We start from the raw sequence: 13,642 nt of genomic DNA, 5'->3' as shown, positions 1-13,642 counted from the left end.
AACTTTTTGCCATCATTGCCATTGACACTAAGGTATTTTCATAGGAGGTGATTGTTACGTTCCACAGAAGATCATATTTCTTGGAGTAGATGAAAATCAAGCTTTAACTGAAGAAAAAGAAATCACCATGTCAAAATATTCAAATACTAAAGGTAATAAACCATTGATGATTTTAATCAATCTTTAATTTGGATAGATAAATTAAGCATAATGCTTGATTGTAGTAGGCAAGATAATCGATAACAATAGGCAAAGTAATCAATAAAAATAGACACTAAATAGGAGTCAAAAGCCCTAAGATTCCAGGCCTGGCACCGTGTCTAATTGACAATGAGACTTTATCTACTTAACCTGAAAAAGTAGCCTGTTGGGCTACACAATTTCTAGGAGTCTTGCTAGCTCTAAACTAATTAGTTCTCTTACGTGGTAATAGCAAGTCATTTTTAGTTTCTTTTTCCAAGTTCAAATACTCAGTACACATGTGACTGAATTTTCTTAGAAAGCTTTGTGAACACTGGGAAGAGTTTTAATCTCATGTTGACTTTCCCATTTAACAATTATTACTAACTATAATCTGTGAATAATCAAGAGATACAATAAAATATACCGTCTAGTTTAATGCTGCTTAGAATCCCCCGACTGGTACCTCTCTGCTGGGCAGCTCTCTTAATTACAGACTGAAAAGTACAGCTGTCCTGTCATTAGAGGGTTTACATAGTTTCCATCTGATATTAATCAGCTTAATCTGCTGTTTTCCCATGAATAAATGTTTTTAAGAATAGGAAAGGGCATTTGTAATGAAATTAAAGGATTCTAATGGAAAATTATATGTAAATCTGTTCCTCTCTCTCATTTAGAGATGGAAAACTTTTGCCCAATCCATCAAAAGCAAAAATTAAAACAAAAACTAAAGCTACACTAATAACAGTACCCACCATGCACGTATGGCTGTTTAAATTTACGTTGATTAAAATTTAATAAAGCAAAAAATGAAGTTCTTCAGTTGTACTAACCATATCTCAGGTGTTCAATATCTACATGAGACCAGGGGCTATCATTTCAGACAACACAGAGCTAGACTGTTTTCATCATCGCAGAAAGCTCTGTCAGGCCGTCCTGCTCCAAAGCATAAAACAAGTGAAAGTTGTTACATTTCAAGTATCTTTGGAGCCTCAATTTAAATTGGCACATTTGATGTAAAATTAATAATCTTTTAATTCTTTTATATGGAGTTATTAAAAATATTGCCAAATATACATAACTTACATATTGAAGAGAATGGCTATATTTCTGGATTTTTAATGTTTTGTTAGTAACAGATTTAGGGGACTCAAGGCAATCATTAGGGCATTTCAGTAATGTGTTCTAAAAAGTAATATACATACATATATTTTTAAAGAGGTATGCCCATCATAGAATGTTTGAAAAGTGAAATATCAACTGAGACACTTCTTTTACTAATACTGACCTTTTATTTTCTTAATTTGCTTTAAAAGATAACAAGGACAGCCCTCATCCAAAGCGTTCCCTTACTACCCGACTAGTACCTACAATGCATGTATTAAATGCTACTGAGAATATCAGTATGAAGTGCAGAGAGGACCCCTCTTCAAGTGAGAGCTCTATCTCTTTTTGGCCTTAGATATATTTGTCTTATCATGGATTTGTTTTGCTTATTTGAAATAGAATTTTTTTAATAGAAAATAAAGGACGGTTTAAAAATTATTCAGGATTAAGAATTAAAGAATATTTTTCTACTAACTCTGGCAATGAATTGTGATGTAGGTCCTAGTAAATAACATCCTTTCCCACTGTTTTAATTTAGGTATTAAAATTAAGAACATGCTACCGTCTCGAAAGATTCATTAGTATTGCATTTTAATTTAACCCATATTGGAATACATTGACATGTTTTTATTATGTTTTGGATTATTTTTCTTGATTTGACTTCTCCTCGCTATTCAGTACTTTGAGCTACTTTTCTTGATGCCTGAAGACTCATGAATCTTTCTCTCTGTCTCCTTCTCTCCTTCCTCCTCTCCTTTATTTCATTTATTGAACCCGTACAATATTCTTGGATCCCAGCTAAGCACTAAGGGAATTATGATGGTTTACCCCCAAAGAAGCTCACTTTAGTGGCACTTGTTGGTTCCCTTTAATAAAAACCTTCTGTTATATACATATTCAAGGCATTTACATTACAACATAGTGAATAGTCTTTATTCTCCTTGCCCACCTTACTGTTATTAGTCTTTTGGTTAATAAATTTTTAAAAACTATAAAAAAAAAAAAAAAAAAAAATATGGTTTCCAAATCCATGGAATGGGAGCTTGAGAGGAAGTGTGGAGCATCTTGTTTGGAGAGGAGGCAGTGAATCAATTTCTTTGAAGGCCTGATGCTTATTCTGAGGTTGAGAGCTTGGGCAAAGGCAGATTTATTAGTCCACTGAAGACAGCGAATGTAATCTACATAGTGTATTTCATGTTCCTTTTCTCTGTGCATTAGTCACTTGTCAATGTTCAGGATTTCCGCACAGAGAAATCACAACGAAGGCCCCTCTCTGTTAAATTGTTTAACAAGTGTCTAGAGTAATGTACCTTAAAAATTCCTGGAAAACTGAGTACGCATATAAAATTTTTGATGAAAAAACATGCAAGTAAAAAGTGAATAATTTAGTGATCTTAGTTAGCACTTACAGATTCTGATTATTCAGTCTTGTTTCACCAAACTATCTGTACTTAAAAGGTGAAGGTAAAATTCACTAAAAGTATTTTACATTAATCCAACTTCTTAAGTAGTAGTCGTTTTGGATAAAAATGTACAAAAAGATTTATGTTCAAAATAATTCTAAAACTACTTACAGTAACATTGTCATGAGATATATATATATATAATTATATTTGGAATGTAATTTTATCATCTTTTAAATGAACCTATACGTTTCTTTGTAGAAAAGCATTTTTCCCTAAGGAATGCAACTTATAGAAAGTTTTTTCATCTATTTTCAAGATAGTTTATTTTTTTTTTTGGTAGTTAAAAATAAATCGCCCTTTGTTCTAGAAAGTAAAGTATTAGGGTGTTGAATTTATTTTTTCTCTTGCTTGACATGTGAATGCACAAATACATAATTATCACCTCCAGTAATTTTCAGATGAAAGCATCTCTTTTAAAAACTGTAACAATTTTGTTATAGTTGCTACCACCTCTGAATAAAACACAGAGTAAATTATGTGGGCCTTTTGTATATAATATAAACATATACATGCTAGCAATAGCAATTAATGCAAATGCCAATACGATAAAATACATTTGTCTAATTAAAAGGTTAGCTTTACATGAAAAAAAAAAAAAACTGTAACAATTTATGTCTCCTCTAAGTGAATGATGTCCAGCCAGTGAGGAAGCCTCATTTTAAAGGCGTGAAAAAAAGAAAATGGATTTATGATGAACCAAAGAACTTTCCCGGCCCAGGAATGAGGAGAGGTATAGTATCTATATATATTTGATATTCATAAACTGTAATTTGAGAAGAGATTAAATATCAAATAATATTTTATACCCGAAAAACAAATCTGTGATATAATATGTTATTGTAGACATCAACTTAACTCCAATAAACTTAGTTCTTTTAGCTTGCATTGTCTTTCACCGTGATATCAAACACTTAAAGTGCAGTATGTTGTTTACGGTATGAAACCAGCTTGTTTTATCCCTCACTCCTTTTCCCCTTTCTTTTATAGCAATACAGGCCCCAAATCCCAAAAGTAAAATGAGTTACCATCACAATAATAAAACCAGAAATGCTGAGAATGGATCCTCTATCCATGTTCAGAGCAATGCCGTCAGGACTGCCTCATTAAATGCACCTCCCCACAGCAGACCCACAAATGGGTTCTCCAATCGGTTCCATGTTTACAAAGAACCCAAATTCCACCTCTGTCCAGGTGAGGCTCTTTACTTATATGGTTTACTCATGTCTGTGGTTTGCATTGCCATGGAATTTCCTAATGGTCCAACTAATCTTTATTGCTGCCTACTCCCCTCTCCCTTTTCCAACCAATCACCCCCATCTTAGAAACCCTGTGAGAGGAATTCTTCCATGTGCGGTTGTGCACATGATTTCAAGGCTATGGAGGAAAACAAGTTGGTGCAGATGACTTGACATTGAACCTCCCACACCTCTAGTTTTGTCTCATAGCTCTGCACTTTGTTCCCTCTGGATAGCTTTATTTCTCTCTGGAGGATTGTTTTCAAGTAGTCGACATTTTCTTGTTCCATTAACTGCATTGTTCAATTATCGCTTTCAAGCTAGGGACTTGGCTTTTCTTTAGACCTTCATGATTACTTTCTGAAAGAGTTACTTTGTGGGTTAACTGCAATATTTTTGACAACCTCTCGTCTCTCCCACCATGGAAAGATTGCTTCCAAATTGTTTCATCATATAATAGTTAACATCATACTACATGTCAGGAAGTACAGGAGGAAATCAAATCTCTTTTTCTTCCTGTCTCAGATGAATTTTGCTCTTTCGAAGTTGGGTTGCACATTTCTCCACTTAACAAAAGGCCACTCAATCCCTATCATTTCATGTTTGTATTTTCCTATGTTCACAGTTTAGTTAGTGGAGTTCTGAATGTTGTGTACTTTGTAAAACTTAAGTAAAAACTATGTCCCTCTTAGGTCCTTTCTTTTATAATTTAAATAGAAGTTAGCTTTATTTAAAATATTTTTCCTGTGTTTTTGAATAGAGTGGTGTATGAATTTGTATATAAAAATAAGGATATTCTTAGGTGAAATTGGGTTTTAATTTTTTTCTTACTATGATTATTTTATTATTAATTTCATTATGGTTTTACTATGAGGAGACGGTTATGAAGACTACAATGACTACCAGAATAGTTTGGTGCCATTGTCTACATTTGTGTTAAGGTGGTCGCCGTTACACTCATGATTGCTTTTGCATTATTAGTGAAAATGTTGACACGGGGAAAAAGCAAATACATGTTTAGCATGATTATGGACCAGGATTTGACACTCATAGCTGCATGGTAATATTTGAAAACATAAATACAACCTTGTTAGATAATAGTTCAAATATAGAGTTGTCAGAGGAAAAGTAGATATTTAAGGACCAATTCAGTATATAAATGCTTTGGTTTCCTAGGACAGTGAGTTCATTACAGTAGGGCAATCACTGCCATCATGGGAGTCACTTCACTAAAGGAAAAGGGAACAGGGCTGTACCTCTCACATCTCCCTCCCTCCCTACCCCCATCCCTTCCTCTTTCTTTTCCTCCATTCTTTTTTCTTCTTCTAACTCTACAAATATTAATATTAGCAGAATGGTATGTAAAATCATGGTAAAGCAAGGCAATGTAATATTTTGATCACATTCAGATACCATACCCTCCTCTAGCTTAGTGTCATGGAATTGAACAGCCAATGAAGAGATGTGTTAACCCTATTCATTGATAACTTAAATGGTCTTAATAAGCACACTTGTGTTCCTGATGCATTAGCTTTGAAATGGTAAAATGAATTACTTAGAGATAACGTCATCTGTGAGATGTTTATAACTTTGAAACACTCCTGGAATATGATTATAAAGTTATACAATATTTGATTTCAATCTTCCTTTTTTTCTCAGATAAATATATGTCAACGCCGTATAATGGTTCAGCCTGGCGAAAAAGAATTCCTTTTTCAAAAACATATTCAAAAACTGAAAAGATATATATAGGTAAATATTTACTAGTGATTTTAATGTATCATACAATTCTAAAAATGAATGACAAGTTTTTAAGCTCACGGAAAGAAATATATTTTAGAAAATTTAGAAAATTTTCTTGATATGTATGAACATAATTACTTGGGGTTTAGTAGGTCTTTTTTAAAAAGATTTTTATTAAATATATAGCTAACATAAACATTATATCAGTTTTAGGTGTACATCATAGTTGTTTAACATTTATATACGTAAAGAAGTGATCACCATAAATCCAGCAACCATCTGACACTGTACCACGCTATCACAATATTATTGTCTATATTCCCCATGCTATACATTGCACTCCCATGACTTACTTGTTTTATACCTGAAAATTTGAACCTCTTATTCCCCTTCACCTTCCCCCCTTTTTTTTAATTTTTCAATTACAGTTAACATTCAATATTATTTTATATTAATGTCAGATGTACAGCATAGTGGATAGACATTTGTATAATTTAAGAAGTGATAACCATGACACTAGTACTCACCTGGCACTATACATAGTTATTACCATATTATTGACTACATTCCCTTTGCTTTACATCCCCATGACTTTTTCTTGTTTTTAAAGATTTTTATTAGGGAAAGAGAACAGGACTTTATTGGGGAACAGTGTGTACTTCCCAGGACTTTTTCCCAAGTCAAGTTGTTGTCCTTTCAGTCTTAGTTGTGGAGGGCGCAGCTCATCTCCAGGTCCAGTTGCTGTTGCTAGTTGCAGGGGGCACAGCCCACCATCCCTTGTGGGACTTGAGGAGTTGAGCTGGCAACCTTGTAGTTGAGAGCCCACTGGCCCATGTGGGAATCGAACTGGCAGCCTTCGGAGTTAGGAGCATGGAGCTCCAACCGCCTAAGCCACTGGGCCAGCCCCCCACCCCTGACTATTTTGTAACTACCAATTTGTACTTCTTAATCCCTTACCCTTTTTCACTTTGTCCCCCAAATGCCCTCCCATCTATCACCCAGATATATCTAGTACCCATCTGACATAATACATAGTTATTACAATATTATTGACTATATTTTTTATACTATACCCTACATCCCCATGACTTCTGTGTAACTACCAATTTGTACCTCTTAATCCCTTCCTCTTTTTTCACCACCCTCTTAACCCCCTCCCATCTGGCAACCATCAAAATGTTATTTGTATCTATGAGTGTGTTTCTGTTTTGTTTGTTTATTTTGTTCTTTAGACTCCACATATAAGAGAAATCACATTGCATCTGTCTTTCTCTGTCTGACGTACTCCACTCAGCACAATACCCTCCAGGTCCATGCATGCCACCACAGATGGCAAGAACCCATTCCCTCGGGTTCTTGGCTGAGCAATATTCCGTTGTATGTATGTACCACCTCTGCTTTATCCATTCTTTCATCGATGAACACCCAGGCTGCCTCCACATCTTGGCCATTGTAAACAGTGCTGCAATGAACATACGGATGCACGTGTCCCCTCGAAGTAGCATTTGGGTTTCTTCAGATAAATACTCAGAAGTGGGATAACTGGGTCCTTCTTTGTCTCTTGTTATATAGCCTTTTGTTTTAGAGTCTGTTTTGTCTGGTATAAGTATTGTAACCCAGCTTTTTTTTTTTTTTCCATTTTCATTTTCATGAAATAACTTTTTCCGTACCTTTACTTTTAGTCTGTGTGTGTCTTTCAATCTGAAGTGAGACTTCTGTAGGTAACATATAAGGGTCTTCTTTTCTTATCCTTTAAGCCACCATGTTTTTGATTGGAGCATTTAATCCATTTACATTGAAAGTAATTATTGATAGATATGTAGTTATTGCCATTTTGTTATTCATATATATATATACATATATATACATATATGTATATATTTATCTTAAAGAAGACTCTGTAACATTCCTTGTAATACGTGTTTGGTGGTGATGAACTCCTTTAGCTTTTGCTTCTCTGATAAGCTCTTTATCTGTCCTTTCATTCTAAATGATAGCTTTGTTGGGTAGCGTAGTCTTTGTTGTAGGTCCTTGCTTTTTCATCACGTTGAATATTCTTTGCCAATTCCTTCTGGCCTGCAAAGTTTCTGTTTAGAAATCAGCTGACAATCTTATTGTCTTTTTCTTGCTGCTTTTAGGATTTTTTTCTGTGTCTTTAACCTTTGGCATTTTAATTACAATGTGTGTTAGTGTGGGCCTGTTTGGGTTCATCTTGTTTGGGACTCTCTGCTCTTTTTGGACTTGTATGTCTATTTCCTTCACCAGGTTAAGAAATATTCTTGTCATTATTTCTTCAAATAGGTTCTCAATCCCTTGCTTTCTCTCTTCTCCTTCTGGTACCCCTATGATGTGAATGTTGCTATGCTTGATGTTGTCCCAGAGGTCTCTTACGCTATCCTCATTTTTTAAAATCTGTTTTCCTTTTGCTGTTCCAATGGGGTGTTTTCTGCTACCTTGTCTTCCAAATCGCTGATTCGATCCTCTTCTTCATGTAGACTGCTGGTGATTCCTTCTAGTGCATTCTTCATTTCAGTTATTCTTTTATTCACTTCTAACTGGTTCTTTTTTATGACCAGTCTTTTTTTATGTTTGCTGTCTCTTTATTGAAGTTTTTACTGAGTTCCTTGAATATCCTTATAACCACTGTTTTGAACTCTGTATCTGGTAGATTGCTTGCCTCCATTTTGTTTAGTTCTTTTTCTGGAGTTTTCTCCTGTTGTTTCATTTGGGATGTAGTTCTTTGTTTCCTCATTTTGGCTGCCTCCCTGTGTTTGTTTCTACGTATTAAGTAGGGCTGCTGTGTCTCCTAGTTTTGCTAGTGGCTTTAAGTGGTAGGTGTCCTGTGGAGCCCGGTGGCACAGTGTCCCTGGTCACCTTGCTGGGTGCTCCAGGAGTGTCTATTGTGTGGGTTGTGTGCCCTCCTGTTACAGTTGAACCTCAGTTGCTATCAGCATGTCAGTGGGTGGCATTGGCCATCAGGCTTATTGGCTGTGGGATTTGGCCACATCCACAGCTATGGTCTGCTGTGCAAGGGGCTTACCCCAAGAGGCCCCTTGGTGGCTCTGGTGCCTGTTGAGACCACCCTTTCTGGGTGCCACTTGTCAGGCTAATTGGTTGGGGGTCTGAAGCCAACCTCCAAGCATGTTGGTTTTGGGGACTGTTAGGAGGGGCTCAGGTGCAGGCCCACATCAGCCACTGCCTGTGACTGGCCAGGGAGTACCTAGTAGGAGGTACAAAGGGAGCCACAGTTGGTCGCTGCCTGTGCTGTACCTGGAAGTGTGTGGGAGAGACCACGCTGTAAACTGAGGACAGCTGCCACCAGTCTAGGACCCAGCTGCCACCGGGTCTAGGGTAGCTTTGCAAAATGCCAGGACACACTGAGGCCTGCTGCCACCTGCTGGCTCCTGTAAAGTTCAGTCGCCAAAAACGCCTGTTGAGATATGGAGTTGGATGAGGCAGAGTGTCAATGAGTCAGCAGGATGGAGCAAGCGCAGCTCAGCCAACCATTCAGATTCAGATTTGGCCTCTGAGGGCGGGCTCAACACAGAAAAGATGGCGCCCACCTGAGGGTTGCACAGGCATAGGACTCCACACCTGTGCCCATGAGGACTGTCCTTCCAGCCCTTGCCTGCAACCACACACTTCAGTCTGCTCCCCGTTTGTCCCCGAGGCAACGTGAGTCATTGTCCTTCCACTGGAACCCAGCGTGAGTGCCTGCATGGGCCCTTTATGAGGTCGTCTGGGTTTCCTGCAGCCTCCCATCCCACCCAGACGGTCAGAATCCCCACTTTTTTTCACAGTCAGCTGTTGTGGTGGCTCCACTTCTTGGCACCAGTACTCCAGGTTGGGGGGCTTGGTGTGGGGTGGAGTCCTTTGCTCCTCCATGGGGAACCTCTGTGGCCTCTGATATTCCTTCCAACTTTCCTCTGCCACACGGAGGTTTGTGGCCACCCCGTTCTAAGTCTCTGCTCCTCCTAACAGTCTCAACATGGCTTATTTATATCTTTAGTTAATAAACCTCTGTTCATCTAGAATTCAGATGGTTTTCCAGGTTGATTGTTCTATAATTTAGTTGTTTCTTTGATGGATTCACAGGATGAGGCAAGCACAGCATTTATCTACTCTGCCATTTTGGATCTACAAGTTTAGATACTAGCAATTTAATTTTACTTTTAGCAGTTTAATTTTACTTTGTTTTGTTGTGTTCTTCTTTGCTTATTCTTATGTATTATCAGAATTTTTTGATATATTTCTCTCCTTAGCTATAGTTGTAGCAGTTTTAGCAATTATATTATATGTTAAGATACATTTTTTTTGTTGAACTACAAAACAAATATATACAACTGTATGTTGACACAAAATTCTAAATCCCTACTATATCTACCATAGTCAAATATTGGTTGGTAGAAACTATTAGTGCCTTTAAGATGAAGTTTCCAGGACACACAGTTTAGAGAGACTATGGTCTCCCTCTTGTTGTACTCTGTTCTCTGGGAGGGTGTGGGTATCTTGGGAACCTCACCAGGGTAGAGGTTTGTAGCAGACTTGACCTCAGTTGATTCTTTTGCTAAAAAGCTTTTTGTCTTCTCCCAGGTTATCCTGGGGCTGGCTCAGTAGGTTTGGAAAACCACACAGGATAAAATGATGGTTTTAGTTACTTCTCACAAAACTGAACCTTCCAGAAAAAGTTCTAGATAGGCAGTTTCTACCTAAATCAGTAGCCTAGAACTTTCAGAATCATCTGAAATCCATATCGTCTCATACAAGAGCTTTCCAGAATGAACCAGAACACATCCAGACTAGAAACGGTTCCTTTTCCAAAATAAATAGATGGGATCTTCAAAAACAGTATTTTCCTAAACTCTTTTGACTGCAACTGTGACATAGTATGTAGACTTGTGTATATATATGTATGTACTGGAGTCAGTCATTTATCTTTTTTCCCATCTCTTCCCAAAACATATTGTTCTTCAAGAGAACTCTGCTGCAACATGATTTAATTGACTATATTTTCTCTTAAGTTAGTGTGGGTTTTCACATGTGATTGCATTTAATTTGGGAGGGGAAGTCTATGAAAATCCTGACTAAAACTACAAATTGCTGAGCCACATCTTTTTCTCCCATGGTTTCCTTGTGGATGGGATACTTTTTGGAGTATTAAAAGATGTGCTTTTCACCCCTGTCCTATCCCAGGGACTGTTCTTGTGTCCCAGCAGCCTTCTCACCTCCCCTCCTAGATAGTTATACATGAATTACAGAAGGATTTGGGGGAGGGAAAGGTCACTTCAGAACACGAAACATATATCATCCGTGCATGGTACAGGAAAGGGGATTTGACAGGAGATGTGTGCTGAGAAAACCACTTTTTTCTTTCAATCTGGTGAGTAATGAGGAAAGTATGAAGTGGCAGCAAGAGACCAGATACAGTGTGGAGCTACTTATTAAATACTATTCCCCCACCACTTCCAGCTATGCCAGACCCCAGATGTAGAAAGATCAGTGATAGAATTCCCGTTGAAGTTGATAAAAATGAGAGCAGGAAGAGGATCTGCATTGCACTTCCTAGATGCAACCTAGAGGGAAAAGCTTTGGAGAGAATTTTTTAATGCCATCTGGTGGTGGGATTGGGGGGTGGGCAAGCCATGTGTAACACGAGAAGGCTGGAGACAGCCTCTTGAGATTTCCAAGCTCCAAGGTTGCTTAAGAGGGTATCACATATTCCTGTGAGAGTGATTACCTGGGAGAAAGGACCAGTAGATCTCCACTAAATCTCCTGGCTGGGACTGCCTGAGGGGATGACATCAGAAATATGCTTTTATGGGGATACCCTATTGGAGGGGAGGGCTCAGCTGAAGTCTCAACAGATTGCTCTGCTAGGGAGTTGATTAGAAGCCATCATCTTCTGATCAAAACCTGTTACTTGAAGTATGATCTGAGGGCCACCAGCAATGACATCACCTGGGAGCTCATTAGAAATGTGGAATCTCCATCTCATACCTGCTGAATCAGAATCTGCATTTTAACAAGATTCCCATGTGATTAGGACGTACATTCAAGTTTGAGAAACCCTAGACTACATTATCTGGGCTGCCATTCACCCCAGCACATGACCCAGACCTTGTTGAGGCACAAGATTGTTGAAATGACGTTCTCTTCCTAGTTGTCACACAGCAACAATCATCTTTCCCTGTCCCAATCCTAGAAATTAGGATAAGTAGCAGGAAGGTGGGGGAGGGAGAAAAGCCCTGAGAAAGAATGTCAAATCTGAATGTGATTGAAATAGAAATATGAAATAACTAAGACACAACTGAATTTAACAAAGTTTATGTGCAAAGGACCAGATAAGTTTTCTACATTGGGCAGAATGGGATTTATAGTCCAAAAATTAAAAACAGTTGTAACAAAATAAAATTAGTTTTTGTGTTTACCTGAGCTATATACTGGAAAATTTATAACTCCTAAACTCTTATCCTTTCCAATTGTAGTCATCACCAGAATAAGAGAGAGAAAGATTAGCTTGTATTTCCTCCACTGTACTTCCTGCTAGGGCACAGAGGAGCAATGTAAGCATTACTCAGTAGACAGATGGACTGCTAAAGACAGGAGGCAGAAAAGAAACTGCCACCAGTCTATTCCTCCAAGAAATATCTGGGTTCCAAGGCCACACAAGTGTAAATGGATGAGAGGAGCCTTTTGGGAAAATGTCATTGGATACTATAAGGATAATGCACTAGGAGAGGAAAATGTGTCTTTGGGAACTGAGGGAAGGATCTGAAGGCAATTAGAGGTGTCATCCTCATTGCTAGCCTTCCTTTGGGGCCACTTCTCCTTTCTGATAGGGACTAACTGATGTGACTGGAGGTTCCTGTCTCCTAGGATGGAACATTCATTCTGTTCATTCTTGGTGCCCCATGGTATAGCCATATATATATACATATATATGTATATACATGTGTGTATATATATATGTGTGTGAGTATATATACATACACACACACATATATATACACATGTATATACATATATACATATACATATATACGTATATATATGTATATGCATATATGTATAGTTTTATTTCCAATCCATCCTTCCATCCAAATTCAAAACAATAAGCTTCAGAAAGAAGTGGGATTAGTTTGAATGGCATTCTGAAAACTTAAGAATTAAAACAATAGCTTAGTTTTTGTTTTGGCTGTAGATTTATGGTAAATAATTAGCAAAAGGCATGCAAAATGTCAGTACCCTGAAGAATGCTAGAAAAGAAAATGACTGCAATAATTTGTGTGTTTTGTTAGAGCCAAGAAGAAATGGGAGCAAGTAAACCTGGAGGTTGAGAGAAGAGAAAAATAAGAAAAGAGGAAAGTGCTAAACATCATCTGATTTACAATCAAAAATGAAAATTCAAAGAATGAGATATTCAAGTACTGCATACTGTATACTGGGTAGTCAAAGATGATAAAATGCAAATTCTGAAAATAAGATGCAGGAAGTACATTGTGCTCTTTCAAAACTGATAAAAATGCAAATTGCGAACAGCTGCCTGTGTATTTATATAGGTAGGTCTGGAATTCATTTGATGCATTGCCACAAACGTTTAATAAAATTTAAAAGTTTGACAATTAAAATCATTCTTTAATTGTAAACTAAGTTAGATTGCACAGATTGAGGAGTGAAATTGTGTCTTTGATCTCTGTTTTGCAGTATCTTTTACGGAAGAAACCTCACATTTTCTTTCTTTCCCTAAGTTTTAAGCGGGGCCTTCATTGATAATAATGGATAAAGTGTAAACAAATTCAGTGCAGTCCCAGGGTGACAGTCTGGTGATGAGTATGTTAGAGAAATTCCAATAGAAATACACTTTGATGTGTTGTAGAGACAGATTATTATGCAGGGCAGTTGCTAAACAAT

At 37.4% G+C, this 13,642-nt stretch overlaps 1 protein-coding gene across 2 annotated transcripts in view; it reads left to right on the top strand.

The window, feature by feature from the left end:
* LOC308501635 (uncharacterized protein C12orf50 homolog) overlaps window positions 1-13,055 on the top strand; it is a gene marked incomplete at both ends in the record, with an annotated part of 33,304 nt that extends 20,249 nt beyond the window's left edge. Inside the window, 6 exons of one of the 2 annotated variants that reach the window (XM_081058290.1) lie at window positions 45-152; window positions 1,497-1,613; window positions 3,379-3,483; window positions 3,741-3,944; window positions 5,648-5,740; window positions 13,030-13,055. In XM_081058290.1, coding sequence (XP_080914416.1) covers window positions 45-152; window positions 1,497-1,613; window positions 3,379-3,483; window positions 3,741-3,944; window positions 5,648-5,740; window positions 13,030-13,055 — 653 coding nt within the window. The remainder of the gene's footprint in view (window positions 1-44; window positions 153-1,496; window positions 1,614-3,378; window positions 3,484-3,740; window positions 3,945-5,647; window positions 5,741-13,029) is intronic. The other variant, XM_081058291.1, reaches the window with a different exon arrangement.
* Between the last annotated feature and the right edge of the window lie 587 nt (window positions 13,056-13,642).

Source organism: Rhinolophus hipposideros (assembly GCF_964194185.1).
Source record: "Rhinolophus hipposideros genome assembly, chromosome: 9".
Classification (NCBI taxonomy): Eukaryota; Metazoa; Chordata; class Mammalia; order Chiroptera; family Rhinolophidae; genus Rhinolophus; species Rhinolophus hipposideros.
The sequence above is the reverse complement of the archived record's forward strand: the minus strand, read 5'-3'. Positions and strand labels throughout refer to the sequence as shown.